Source organism: Gadus chalcogrammus, chromosome 8 (genome assembly GCF_026213295.1).
Source record: "Gadus chalcogrammus isolate NIFS_2021 chromosome 8, NIFS_Gcha_1.0, whole genome shotgun sequence".
NCBI lineage: Eukaryota > Metazoa > Chordata > Actinopteri > Gadiformes > Gadidae > Gadus > Gadus chalcogrammus.
In genome coordinates, this window is record NC_079419.1 from 19,291,955 (window position 1) to 19,305,935 (window position 13,981).

General features: G+C 49.2%; 1 protein-coding gene across 2 annotated transcripts; it reads right to left on the reverse strand.

Annotated features, from left to right (window-relative positions):
- Positions 1 to 6: 6 nt before the first annotated feature.
- On the reverse strand, positions 7 to 8,766 carry nr2f6a (nuclear receptor subfamily 2, group F, member 6a). Of its 2 annotated transcripts, XM_056597388.1 has the most exons (6): positions 7,791 to 8,766; positions 6,624 to 7,426; positions 4,788 to 4,882; positions 2,646 to 2,998; positions 1,443 to 1,689; positions 7 to 281 (listed from the first exon to the last, which is right to left on the reverse strand). In XM_056597388.1, the coding sequence occupies exons 2-6, from the start codon at positions 6,890 to 6,892 to the stop codon at positions 7 to 9; spliced, it is 1,239 nt and encodes a 412-aa protein (XP_056453363.1). In that variant the 5' UTR covers positions 6,893 to 7,426; positions 7,791 to 8,766. The 2 variants fall into 2 exon arrangements, with proteins under 2 accessions (XP_056453363.1, XP_056453364.1); XM_056597389.1 differs by lacking the exon at positions 7,791 to 8,766 and having other exon boundaries at positions 2,646 to 2,995; positions 6,624 to 7,762.
- Between the last annotated feature and the right edge of the window lie 5,215 nt (positions 8,767 to 13,981).

Genomic DNA, 13,981 nt, shown 5'->3' on the forward strand with positions numbered 1-13,981 from the left:
GGGGGGCTACTGTCCCGGGACGTAGGGCCAGCTGATGGAGCTTCCGGAGAGCTGCATGTCCCGGATGAGCGTCTCGATGGGGGTCTTGCCCACCAGGCGCATGAAGAAGAGCTGGGAGATGAGGCTGGCGGGCACGGCGCGCAGGGCCGGCAGCCGCAGCAGCAGCCGCCCGAAGCGCTGTGGCTGGTTGGGGTACTGCATCCTCTCGTACTCCGTCAGGGCCACCTGCGCCTTCTCCTGCAGGGACTCCACGTGGGCCGGGTCCGTCAGCCCGCAGGCGTCTGTGAGGGCGGTGGGGGGGGGGGGGGGGGGGGAGAGGACACAACGTGGCATAAGGAGTCGTGATCAGCCGCGAGGATGCCATCCCCCTGTGAATGACGTCAATGGCCGCGGAAGGGCACTAGTTGTTTCAACGTCGTCCTTGAAAGCGCTCGGCTCATCCGGTCGACATAACCGCAGAAGGGGCGGGGTTGGATAACTAGAGAAATAATTGATCGCTTTGGGATTATGAGGTTGAATAACAAGAGGTAAAAGCTGCGCAGAGCATTGATTGGACATGCTGGGCACCCTGAAGGCCAGCAGGGGGCACCAGAGTACAGGCACTATTGTGGGAAGCCTGAGTAAACTGCATTTCTGAATGGGTCAATACACTGATATAAACAGACAGTTTTCCTTCGTTGCCTTAAAATGTTGTGGTTCCTGGCTGAGTAAAAAAATCCAAGGGCAAATTTATTTCACAAATATAACAGCTTTTCAGCTGGGGGAAAGCAAAACACTTTGAATTTTTTCAGTTACTGCCAAAATGGAGCCTTCAGGAAACAAAGGCTGTGGATTTGGGAGGGTTTGGGCGTCAGATCATAACAAGCTAAACACTAGCATTAGCCTACAGGCCAGACAAGTGGACTTTGGAAGGTCTTTCCTTATGCAGTTTTCAAGGTCCAGTATCTACATATTAATATTACATTAAAAATACTTTCTTTGAAAGATTTCCTGGATTATATGTACAAGAGGCTATGCAACTTCTTAAAATAAAACACAAATTGTTTATAGATAAAATAAAATATTTTATTCTTTATTCTGAATGCGTTTGACAGAGGCATTTGATTTATTAAGGGATGATGATGGGAAGATATTTGGCATTTATACACATTAAAATATCATCGAACATGGTATATACTGTTAAGTCAGTACTCACTAGAGGAAGCCAGAAACTGAATCTATAATAACGGTTATTCCATACTAATGTACAGAATCTCATCTAATTTTCAAACCGCTTATCCGGGGTCGGACGGCGGGGGCGGCAGCTAGTCCTGGGTCTTCCCCGAGGCCTCCTCCCCGCTGGACGTGCCTGGAACACCTCCCTGGGGAGGCACCTTACCCGATGAACCGCCCCAACTGAGAACGCACGACATCCACATTACACGGGAGCAGTAAAAGCCTACCTGGAGAGAAGATGGCGATGGCCTTGAGGCAGCTGTACTCGGCCGAGTCCACCTGGAGCCGGGTCAGCTTGTCCACCTGGTCCTGGAAGACGCGCACCTGGTCCATGAAGGACACCACGCGCTCCGCCGACATGGGAGAGGAGTGGAAGCCGGCGGCCGCCAGCAGGGGCGCCATGTGGAGCGGGAGGGCCGACTGAGCCGCGTTCAGGATGAACAACTCACTCCAGCTCAGACGCAGCAGCGCCACCTGCAGCCAGAGGGGGGGGACGTTTCCATTTAGCAGACGCTTTAATCCAAAACCACTTACGTGAAGTACATTGGTAAGAAGAAAGAGAAACAATATATCGCTGTCATTACAGTAAGGATGTTCATAGAAACAAGCGTAAAGCACTAACAATCGCTAGGTTAACCCATTCCCCGTATACAACAAGATAACACATCCCAGAGTGAGTCAGAGTTAGCCTGGCTAACGCCAGACCTCCTCTCCATCTACATGGAGAGGAGGTCGGGGAACCGCACATTCATTTTCTCGTGTTTGAGGCGTAGTTCACGATTGCCCGGAGCCGTTTATTGGGCGCAACGAATGTCTATCATACGAGTCTGTACGTAGCTCGTAGCCAATCGTATCAATTACACCGGATGACGTATGTAGAGCGACAGAAATTCGATGAGGAAGAAGACGATGGGTGTGTCGCATAGACGTCATCATCGTCTTAGCGTCCCTCCCCGTTCTGTGATTGGTTCCCTATCTCAGGCGAAAATCGGATCCATGGAATCCAGGCTGCCTCGCAGCACGAAATGAAATCACGCGCAATGCAGCATGGGTATACCCAGGCTAGGTCAGCATCAGCCACACGCACGTTTCTAACACGCGCCTTCTGAGGCCGCTTTCTATAGACGCCTTTGATGCGTGTTTCGATAGGAGATTAAAGTATAAAAATGTTACACTTTCACGGCTCTGATTAAATATAGATATTTTCATTTAATTTACTTTTTTTAAATCGGGACTCGGAAAATAAAGAAAGCTGTTCACAGGTGTGCCGCAAGCTCAAATAAAAACTAAACCGGGTTTCTGAATTTAAAAGAAAAGTTGTTTACCCAACAATACTAACTTGTGAACGCCCGTCATAAAACAGCATTTCAAAAACAACGCTGCATGCAAAACCTAACCCCAAGCCCACAGAGGGCAGAGGCAGCACCGACCTGGTCGGAGACGGGCAGCTCGGGGAAGAAGGGGATGTTGCGGGCCCACTCGATGGTGCTGAACAGCAGGCGTGCCGCCAGCTCACAGATGTTGTCGATGCCCATGGCGTTGTCGGCGCCGCCCTGCTGGCTGTACTGGTGGCTGTAGCGGCTGCTGGGGTAGGGCTCGGCGCGCAGGAGCTGGGAGATGAGCTCCGACACCGGCTGACCGCCCCCGCCGCCGCCGCCGCCCCCGTTGTTGTTATTGTTGTTGTAGTACTCGCCACCGATGCCGCCCAGCCCGCCGGCTCCGCCCAGCGGCGTGATGGACGGGCTGAGGCTGGGCTGGGGTGGGATGCGCCCACGTTGGACTGCTGAAGTTTGGTTGGGGGACAGAGGGGATTGGGGGAGGGGATGGGGGTGGGGAGGAGAGGAGAGGCCAGGAGAGGTAGCGGCGTAGAAAGAGGGAAAGTGAAAGAGAAAGAATGAAGGACAAGGGAAGGGGGGGGGGGGATAAAGGGAGAATAAATCATGAATAATTGGTTGCAGAGGGAACACGCGAAGGAGAGAGCAGGAAAGGATTTCACGAATAAAAAACGGCGGCAGAACACAACAGCTGAGAGGGAGTGGATTGTCTCTCAGTAGTGGGGTGTGTGCGTGTCAGATTATCAACAGACATCGGATTGGTCGGCGGGCTCTAATTCTAGATTAAAAGCGCCGTGCAGAATAAGAAGTAGACGGCAGAACTCAGGAGGTCCGAGTGGGTTCGCTATGTAGCGCTGGTTGAAGGTTTTCTGCACACAATAAAACGAATGGACTCCTACAGTTTCATTTCCATTTCTAGAAGAACCATTGTGTGTGCGGATGGAGCTATTGTGAAGACACACGCGTTTCTTCCCTCCCCAATGAGAAGGAATCCCATCTATAAGCCCTCAGAATGGACACGGCTTGCCCTTGAAAGACGAGGCGCCGCCATGTCGCCGCGAAAAGTGTAATGGATGATAATAAGAGACTACTCCCTCCAACAACACATTGCACCACCACCAGATCCCGCTCTCTCACCCCGCTACAGTGCCCACCACAGAGGAAATACTTCCTAGCATTGGCCCCCGTAGGATTTTGAACTGGGGTCCAACACAGAACATCTTCCCTCTTTTCAAAATGCTCATGAAAAAAGGGTTTCAATGAAAATCTATACAAATCTCCCAGATGAACAGATGAAAAGGGTACATTCTGCCCCACTGTCCACAGCTTCGCCCTTTCGTTTCATTGTTAAACTTTTACTTTCCTGTTTATAAATAGCACCTTTGGAAACTAATCAACCCCTCCAGATTGAGCTGAAGCAGCAGTGATGGGGGGTGGGGGGGGTTGGTAGACATTTGGGTTCATTTCTTCTGCAAGTATAAGCAGGGGGAGCTCAGGGTTGATGAATCTGCTCTGTTGGGGTGGGGTGGGGGGGGGGGGGGGGCACCACCCCTCAGTCGAGTCTCTGGATTAAGCCATTTAGTACATGACAGCAAACCGACACGATCGGCTAACAGCCAGCTCAGAGCCCCAGGAAAGCCCTCTGTGGCGTTCACTCCGTCCCTCTGCTGGCGGAGGGGGGAGGGGCGCTGGTAGCGGTATAGGATGAGCAGCGGCAGAAATCAGCCCCAAGTTAACCGCTATGGATTGATTCGATTTGTGGCGTCTTGGATCGAAGCCACGTGAATGATGGGAGGATCTCCCACGGTACTGAGGTCCCGAGTTCATTTGATCTTGTTGAGAACAGCCGCAAGTTCAACTTGAACAGCGTCAAAGGAGCGGTTACAATCCTGTCTGAAGTGTAGGTCATATTGAGTGGATTCTCACGAAGTTGTGTAAAAACACAATGTTATTTAGAAACCTTTACGTCATGTATGCATATTATATAATGTATAAATGCCCACAGCGTACGTTGGGAATGGATGGAGAGCAGGTAGCATAAGCTAGCAACTAGCTACAAGAGAATGTGTGTTGGAACGTGTAGCACTAGCTGACATCTATCTAGGTTGGAATAGGGAATTGGTAGGGCGTAGCCAGCAGGTAGCTAGGCTAAAATGGATGGAGTCTAGGTAGTATTAGCTAGCAGCCAACTAGGTGCGAATGGATGTGTGTACATTGAGCATTAGGAGAGGAAGATACCTTCTTTGCGCATCCCAACGCGGAAGCACTTCTTCAGGCGACAATACTGGCACTGGTTGCGGTGGTGCTGGTCGATCTGGCACTCCCTGTTGGACCTGGGAACATAATTAACGGCCACAATTGGGTTAGTGGGTTCAGAATGCTTACATGATGGCAGCTATTTCAGCATTATTTTTCTGATGAAGGACAACACAAGCTATATAACTGGGTTTTGTCGTTTGGCTCCAAACTTGAAACAAAGGTTCATAGAAAGACAGAACTGAATAAAAACCAGAGTTGGTGGTGTGAATAGTACAGCCACTAGTTCCAAGACCATCAGGTAGAATATTACACCACCCTAACGACCCCTCTGATGGGGTAGAAGCAAAGCCTTACCGATACATCGGTTGGGCAATTTATTGGGGATATACCCTTTCACAGATATGCGTCGGCGTATGTTTGACGATATGCTCAGGTATGAAAGCTTTAGAAATGGTGTCAATTTATAAATGTAATGACCTCTTAAGGAATCCAATACTGTGGGGGTTGAACTTCTAAATGCTTTGACCGAGCACATCCACGTAAACAATCCCAACACTAGGTGTTTTACATCAGGTTCTGTGTGGAGGTTAGTAGCTCCTACCCATACAGTAAATGGGTTCCTTAAGCTCATTATTTTAACGTGATATCGCTGTGGCCCGAAGCAATGCTAGAGGCCGAGCACCAAATCATAAGGAGCTGCCCCTCCCCCAGTATTGAATCGAGGCAGATATATCAAACATTTTACCATCAGTAATGGTTAACTCCCTAATATCGGTAACAGGCCCTAAAGTCCAGTGTGGGTTGAGCTCTAGGTTAGAAGCATGCAGGCTAACCAGTCTACCAGTGCACCATGGTTACCCCATGGTTCCTACCTGGAAAATAATCACATACCTGTATATGGGGGGGATTAATAGATTCTTAGGTCAATAAATGAAACATACCAAGCCTCTGTTCACATATATAATACACGTAGCAGCCATCCGTTTACAGGATCTTAAACATTAATATCGTACAAAAAAAAAACATGTTTAAAGACCATGTGAATGAAGACAAGATACCAAGTGGGTGTTGAGACTGATCTAATGTGTGAAGTATTTGCTTGTGTTTCTTTACAAAGCCATTTCATTCATCAATATATTCAGCAAGTCGAATCCATGAACCTACATTAGAAGTATACGTGGGTGAAATGATGAAATAAGCAGGGCCATCGTGGGCCGTTGTGCATGAATTAAAGTGCTGCCTTCGTTCGATGTTTACATTCTAATTTGTTTTGAGCAACAAGGCATTGTGCATATGACATGCAGGCACACACACACACACACACACACACACACACACACACACACACACACACACACACACACACACACACACACACACACACACACACACACACACACACACACACACACACACACACACACACCATTGTGGGGGGAATGTAAGAGCTCTGCACATAATCCAATTGCTTGACTCATTATGGCAATTTGCATCCATTTCCTTTGAAGAACTATAACCATTATAAGAGCAACTGGGATTTAATTATTCAGCGAGTCTACACGTATTTTCATTCATCCGCTCTCTGTCTATTGGATATGGATTATCGTGTTTACGAGTGTACATGTTTTTTTGTCAGGGAGAAAAAATTAAGTAGTTTATATCAACTAGTGGAGCTGTGCTTTAAAATGAGCAGCTCATTTTCCATTATGAACATATATTTGCTGTGATAATCCCCTTGTATTATTATGCAGGGGGAAATCTGTCTGTGCACAACACCTCCTGTATGTCCTCAGCGAGACAGCAGGTCCATCTCACCTGCAAGTGTAGTTGAGGTTGCGCCTGATGCTCCTCTTGAAGAAGCTCTTGCAGCCCTCGCAGGTGAACACGCCGTAGTGCTTCCCGCTGGACTTGTCCCCGCAGACCACGCAGTCCACCACGCAGGCCTTGTCGTCTTCCCCGGCCTCCATGTCGCTGCCCCCGGCCTGGGGCGAGCCGTCCTCCTCCTCTCCCTTCAGGTAGCTCTTATCCCCAAAACCATTGGTGCCCCCATTTGGATCTCCCCAACCCCCACTCACCATGGCCATCGCTTGGTCACCGAACCACTGCTGGAGAAAACAGGCGGGCAGCCACTCGTCTGGGTGTTGTCAGGGGAACATAAATAGCACGTAAAACAAGTCCCGCGGCTGCTTCTTGTTGTTGTTGTTGTTGTTGTTGTTCTGCGCGCTAACGTTGAACGGGACCTTCTCTAGAGGGACACCCAGAGCTGGGAGGGTCGGTAAGGTTCCTCGATTTGTATCAGAGGGTTGCGGGACCAGGGTTGGAGTAAGTTGGAGTAGAAGGTTAGTCAGGGCAGGGGAAACGAGGAGCTCGACCCAGTCTCCTCCCACTGCACTATGACCTGGAAACAGTCTCACCACCCTGGGAACTTTTTTTGGTGTGGTTTAGCATGACTGTACTTGGTAGAATTCTCATTTTCTTAATTCACTCTTCATACCCGCCGTAGGGAAGAAAAAAAAAAGCCACTGAACGCTTCGACTGGAGATCCACTGGAGAGGTGGTCTCTATGAAGGTGGTCTTTATTGAGAACCACGCTGCCCTCCGTCGGTCCGTCCGAGACCCTTTCAGGGGAAACAATGAGTCAAACACATGCTTCGCTATGAGAAAAACAGCAAACACGACCGACCTTTCAACACTAGCGAACGCGACGATGTGGAAGTATCTCGTCCATACACACACTCTCTTCCCAGCCCTGTTCCTGTAGCGAGATAATGGCTGAAAGATGACCTCGGCGTCAGCGAGGCTCGCCCATAGCACATGCCCCGAGCCACGGCCATCCCTCTTAAAGTCCCCCGTACACATTATGTGGCCGTCTCGGTGCAATCATCTCCACTTAAAGGTACAAACATCCGTCTATTCCCCCCTCCGCCAGAAACATTATTATCACAATCGTTGTGGATAAGTTTTTAATAAATCATGCCTTACCTTTTTTTTATAGAAAACAACCGTATGGCTTTCCCTCCTTGTGGAATATAATAATTCCCTCTTCCCCTAGATATTCCTTCTTCCATCCAGCGAGACTGAGACTGTAGAGAAACCAGACAGAGCTCTACTATTCTCTGGCAGTCGTCTGAGCAAGGGCAGCATTCTGGCTCCCCTCAGATAATGAAAGGCTAGCCCGGACCACCGGCTAACAAACATCTAGATGGCCGACCAGATTTGTGTGATCATGGCTTTTCTTCCTCAGTGGTAGTAGCTCACGTTAAGCCTGTGCTAACCACTAGCTAGTCTCTCCTTGTGTGTGTATCTCTCTTCAGATAGGTTTCCGATCACAGCGAAGTTCTGCGTTCCTTGTTTTGCTGGACCAAGTGTGCTGGGTGGTGGTGGTGGTGGTGGAGGAGGAGGAGGAGGTGGTGATGCTATCCTCTGCTCGGCTCTCAGATCCTTTGGGTCCGACACTGGCAAACCAAGGGGAACGAAAACACACCAACCCGGGGAGGAAGGAGAGGAGGAAGCGTGCGGCGTGCCTTGCGTGCGTCCGTGCGCTGGGCTCTCCGTTGTTCCTCTGGCAAATCTTCTCCAGGCTCCCTCTCACGCTGGCGTCTCCCCACGGCCTATTGTCGTTGCCTGCCCACCAAGAACTAATGACTGGCGGCCTAGCCCTATGCACTGCTGTGCTTCCCCTCTCGTGTGTGTGTGTAGCCTTTCCCTGTGGCTAAAGGGGGGGATGGATGGATGGTAGGGAGTGTTTGGGGGTAGAAAGGATTTGAGAAATGATATACTCTCTGCTGTAGTTTCAGAGACTACTAATTTAATTAAGATTGGAGGGGGAAAAAAAGGAGAGGAGACAGGGGGAGGTGTCGTTTGGCCGCTCCACTAAATGTTTTTTGGAAGCCGGTGGACAATATCCACTCTTGGTCCTACTATTGGCAGAATATTTCTACCAATTCCTTCCTGTTTTAGCTTCTCTGTGGACCTGTGTGTGTGTGTTTTGGTGAGAGAGAGAGAGAGAGAGAGAGAGAGAGAGAGAGAGAGAGAGAGAGAGAGAGAGAGAGAGAGAGAGAGAGAGAGAGAGAGAGAGAGAGAGAGAGAGAGAGAGAGAGAGAGAGAGCGAGCTAGCAAGGAAGAGAGGGAGGGAGGGAGACAGTGTGCGCAGAGGGGGAGGGGATAGTCTGTGTGTGTGTGTGTGTGTGTGTGTGTGTGTGTGTGTGTGTGTGTGTGTGTGAGGGGGGGTGTGTGGGTGCGCGACTGCGTGCCTCCGTTGGTATGTGTGAGTGTGTGCGTGCGTGCAAGCGTGCGTGTGTGTACTCAGGGATTTGACACTGCTATTCAAGCCCTGCCGTTACCATGGTGACGGCTACCTTATATGGCCATCGGAGTCAAAGAGCACAGAGTGTGGGCTGTGTGGGTTAGCGCACGTACACACACACACACACACACACACACACACACACACACACACACACACACACACACACACACACACACACACACACAAACACACAGGAAACGCATCTCTCTCCCTTCTGAGATGCAAAGATCATGACCCCAAGGCCAGAATCAAAACCACCATGACAACAGCATGAGATTACCCAGAAGCCCCCTGGCCAAACCGTAGGAAGACAAGCCCTGCACTTTGTCTCTGCATCTTAACAACTCATTCCACGTCCAACATACAGTTACCTTTCCCTACGTCAGTTACCTTTCTAGCCGCTGCGCACAACACAAACTGTGGTTTTTTGTTTGATATTTATGTAGTTGTTTATTTGTATTTATTGTTGATGCTTTTTTAGACAGGTCAGTGAAGATTGACAGAAAAGTGGACTGGGAGAGCAAAAATTACATTTTCCAATTCAACACAATTTCTGATGCTTCAAGTTCCACTACGTCCCTCTGGCTGCTCCTCTGCCAATTTCTAGCAGTTAGTGGACTCTCCAACCAGGGGGAACATAGCCTGGACCTGCTGTATGCTAATGTTAAGGAGGCATAAAGCTCCATAGCCCACCCTCTCTTTGGGAGATCGGACTACAGTCTGGTCCACCTCCAGCCCGTGTATAAGCCCCCGGCCCACAGACAACCTGTAATGACTAGGACTGTGAGGAGATGGTCCAAGGACACCAACAGGGCTCTGCGGGGCCGCATTGATCCAACAGACGGGGGAATGCTCTGCAATGCGGCCAGAGAGGGCATTGGTGAGCTCACGGGTAACAGGGAACTTCCTTCTTCTGCCGTACCCACAGCGATTGTACGCCACAACAACAGCCCCATGGTCACCAGAGACCTCAAGGTCCTCTTGAAGGACAAGAAGAGAAACTTCAGGGAGGAAATCCCCCAGTCGAAGCCTACCCCCTCCGATCCCTTAAGAAATACAAACTCGCCTCTGAAAAGGGTGGCCGTTCTTAAAATACAAAAAAACAACCCCACACTCCATTGTCTACACACCTCCCTAGTGTCAACAGTCCCCCCACCCCCCACCCTCCATCCCGGCGCCTGGGGTGGCCTTGGTGTGGGTGTGTCACTGGACTTTGGTCGTTTCAGGGCTGTCTGGACGGGCTACTTATGGCTTGCCAGCTGGGCCGATGTGGTGGCCTCATGGAGGGCCCTTACAGCACTCGGTAGGGCCACCCTCCACAAGGGCCTCAAGATATTTTCCTCATCCACGTCCCCGAGCAGGGAGCCTGGGTTGCTGTGTTGGCTGGCAGAGGTGTGGCTTGGCCTGGGCAGGTGGTTCCGAAGGCCTGCCAGCCACAGAATCCGCTCATGGCAGTCGCTCTGCTGCTTCCTCTCCTCCGCTTGGCCGCGGCAGAGACAGAGTCAGTCGTCGGGGGCAATGCTGGGAGACGGCTGTCAAACGGATTGGAGTCCAATCCGTTTGACTCAGGCCAGGTGAGGCTGCTTAAGGCTGCCGTCGACCACAAACACAACACTCTTCTTCAGACGATTTGACGGTGTGTGGGCAGTCCCCTCCTGCCCCCTCAAAGTCCTCAGAAGACCCGTGGGCTTTATCAGTGAGAGGAAGGAGGCTGAGTGAAGGGGCGTGGACTCCTCTGTGGAGAAGGTCAGTGCAGAGTGCTTTCTGCAGAGAACTCCGGTCCTTCAATGCGGTAGCGTGCTGAGAATGTTCTCCTAGACTATGGTAGCCATCGCTATTTATTTGCCATTGTGTGCTGGGTAAGCAGGGCGAGGTCAATCGGCGCAAGCAGAATGGATAAGCTGGTCAGGAAGGCTTGCTCTGTGCTGGGAGCGAGCTTGGTTCTTTGGTGGTGGAGTAAGAGAGGAGGACGCTGTACCAAGTCCAGAGCCGATTGGACAATGACTCTCATCCTCCAGAATGTGCCGGTAACACCAGACTGATAAAAACCATGATGCACGACATAACGCCACAGGAAATCCTTTCTGCTTGTGGCAATCAAATTGCACAACTCATCTGCCTCGGGCAGAGAGAGGGACAGCGGACGCCAGCGCTGCTGAGGAGGTTCCAGCCTCTCCTTCAGCTCTGTTCTGCTCTGTTTGTTGACATCGCACTACACATTCCCCTTTGTTGACATCTTCCTCTTTTTATCTGGATCCCAGTCAATTGTTGTTACTTTCAGTTACACCTCCCTGACTTATGAGACACCATGAGTATATTTACTGTGAAGTGGGTCGCCGGCCCTCCGCTGCGCGTCGGGGCCGGACAACGGCCCTTAACAGTGGTATAATGACCACATACCACAGCCTGGCGTGATCTATTGCTTTTATAAAACAGTTACTGTTATGGCGAAATGAAAGTCATAGACACACTACATTTAAAAAGAAACCAAGAAAGTCAAAGTAGCCGTTTTATTAAAGACTACCAAAAAGTAGTCCCTCCTGGCTGCCGCTATGCATCGACGGTCGCTATGCAACACAGTTTAGCGACCCTCCGAGAGAAGGCTCCGATAGAGCGGTTCGCCGGCAATTTATCCTATGGAGCAGTTCACTCGCCGTGTGCCTTAACCTTCGTTAGTCATCATCCAACATAAGTTTTACTTTGTAACTGTTTCTACTTCCAGGCGCGGAGTGATATGCAAACTTTCACAAAATGATCGGGCGTCATAGCAGTTATGTATACGCTCATTATACAACCGTTTGGAACCAATCAGATCGCTGGATTTAGGTCCCCCGTTGTATAATGTGTAATAACAGAGACAATAATGTCATGGGCAAAATTACTGAACATTTCAATCTAACCATTTACATTAATTATACTTTGGATGGAATCTCTACATGCTACTTTTTGAAATTGTCTATTTGGATATTGTGTATTTGAATTTGCACCTTACCATTGACCGGTAATGTACAGCCCTTACTGTGTCTCTTACTTGTGGCCTTGTGTATTTTGGAATTGCTACTGTTAACTAGTTAACATAATTATTGATGATACCCTTACCTGTCTTACCATTCTATAAGACTACTGAACTCCTAAGCTACTTAGCTCACCACTCTGACACTTTATAACTTGCCACTTTATACCAGTCCACATCTGGATAAACACGTCTGTTTACATTTTACATTTATTTAGTTTTGCATTTAGGTCTCTAATCTCCTACTTGTGTTCCTCTTATACACTTATTTTTTTATTATTATTACTATTATTATTATTATTATTTTTTTTATTATTTAAGTCTCAGCTTTCCTACTTGTGTTTCTCATATACCTTTACGTTCTCTTATATTGCACTGTTGGAGGATCCCAAGTCTAAAGAATTTCATTGCCAGCGACTGCTCTGTAATTGTTGTGCATATGACAATAAAACCATCTTGAATTTTGAATCTTGAATCTGTCAACTTTTTGGCTGTACTTATTGTTATTGAACCTACCAATGCTACTTTGCCATTGTTTCTTTGTATATTTGCACAATATATGTTTCCATCTTCCCTACTTTGCAGTACTGCAGCAGCTCCACACTAATGTCTCTCTGCTGTGGATAAATAAAGTAGTATCTAATCTAATCTTTGATAGAAGGAACCCACCTGAGTGTCTGCCAGGCAAATGGCCCTCATTGTTCCCCCCTAGCAAAAGGAGTCAAACAATCCCTGGCAGTCCATCCTCATACTCTTATTCGTGGTATTTGTAGAGTAAGACAGGAGGGTCTGGGAGAGAGAGGGAAAGGCATGCAGCAAAGGACCACGGGCAGAAATCAAACCCGGGTCGCCGCGGTAAGGACTGGGCCATAATGGTACACACTCTCCCCGGTGAGCCACTAGGGGCGCCCCGTATTCGTGCTTTTAAATAATACGAATAATATCTTGATCAGGCCAAGTGAACTCCAGTGGTCATGGCTGTCAGAAGGCCGCCTGTCCTGGTGCTTTGGAGAGGACATTTTGATTTCTGCTCGAGGTCACAAAGCTCAAGCTGACCTTCACACATCGGCCCCCCCACGCCCACGCGGCTCGGCTCCGGCTTCCAGGGTCGAACGCAGATAAAGCTCTGCGGCAACACGGGGACATAAAACACGAGCAGGCCAGGGGTAGCCAGCCGGTCGTAGGGGGGGGGGGGGCTTTTTGATTGCACCTGGCTCCACTGAAGTTGCAATCTCAAAAGCGCAGTCTGCTCTGAGATGAAAGTGACTGAGAACCTCCCCCGGAGCAATGTGTTGCTCTTATCTATAGAATGTTAACAGAGGTATCTGGAGGTATTCTAAACCCCTACACACACACACACACACACACACACACACACACACACACACACACACACACACACACACACACACACACACACACACACACACACACACACACACACACACACACACACACACACACACAACCCCCCTTTTAATACATTCCAGAGTTTTAAGAAACTACCCCCTTCTTCTTCACAAGCAGTGTCTGTATGCTATGCATGACACTGCAACATTGTCCCTGCTATTGTTCCCCTAAAGACTCATTAGAGGGGTGTGTGTGTGTGTCTGTGGGTGTGTGTGTGTGCACAAGCCTGTGTATTGAATGGCGACCCCTTTAATTAGGCCTATTTGACCGGGTATTGTGACTTTTTACTTTGTTGGAAAAGATTAGGCTTATTCGATAATGGGTTTGTGTACGTGTGTGCACATCTACATATGTATATGTAAGACATGTGAACCAAAGAAGGAATGGATGAATGGAGAAAGAGCCAGAAAGATCACCTAGAGTGAGAGAAACAACGGACGC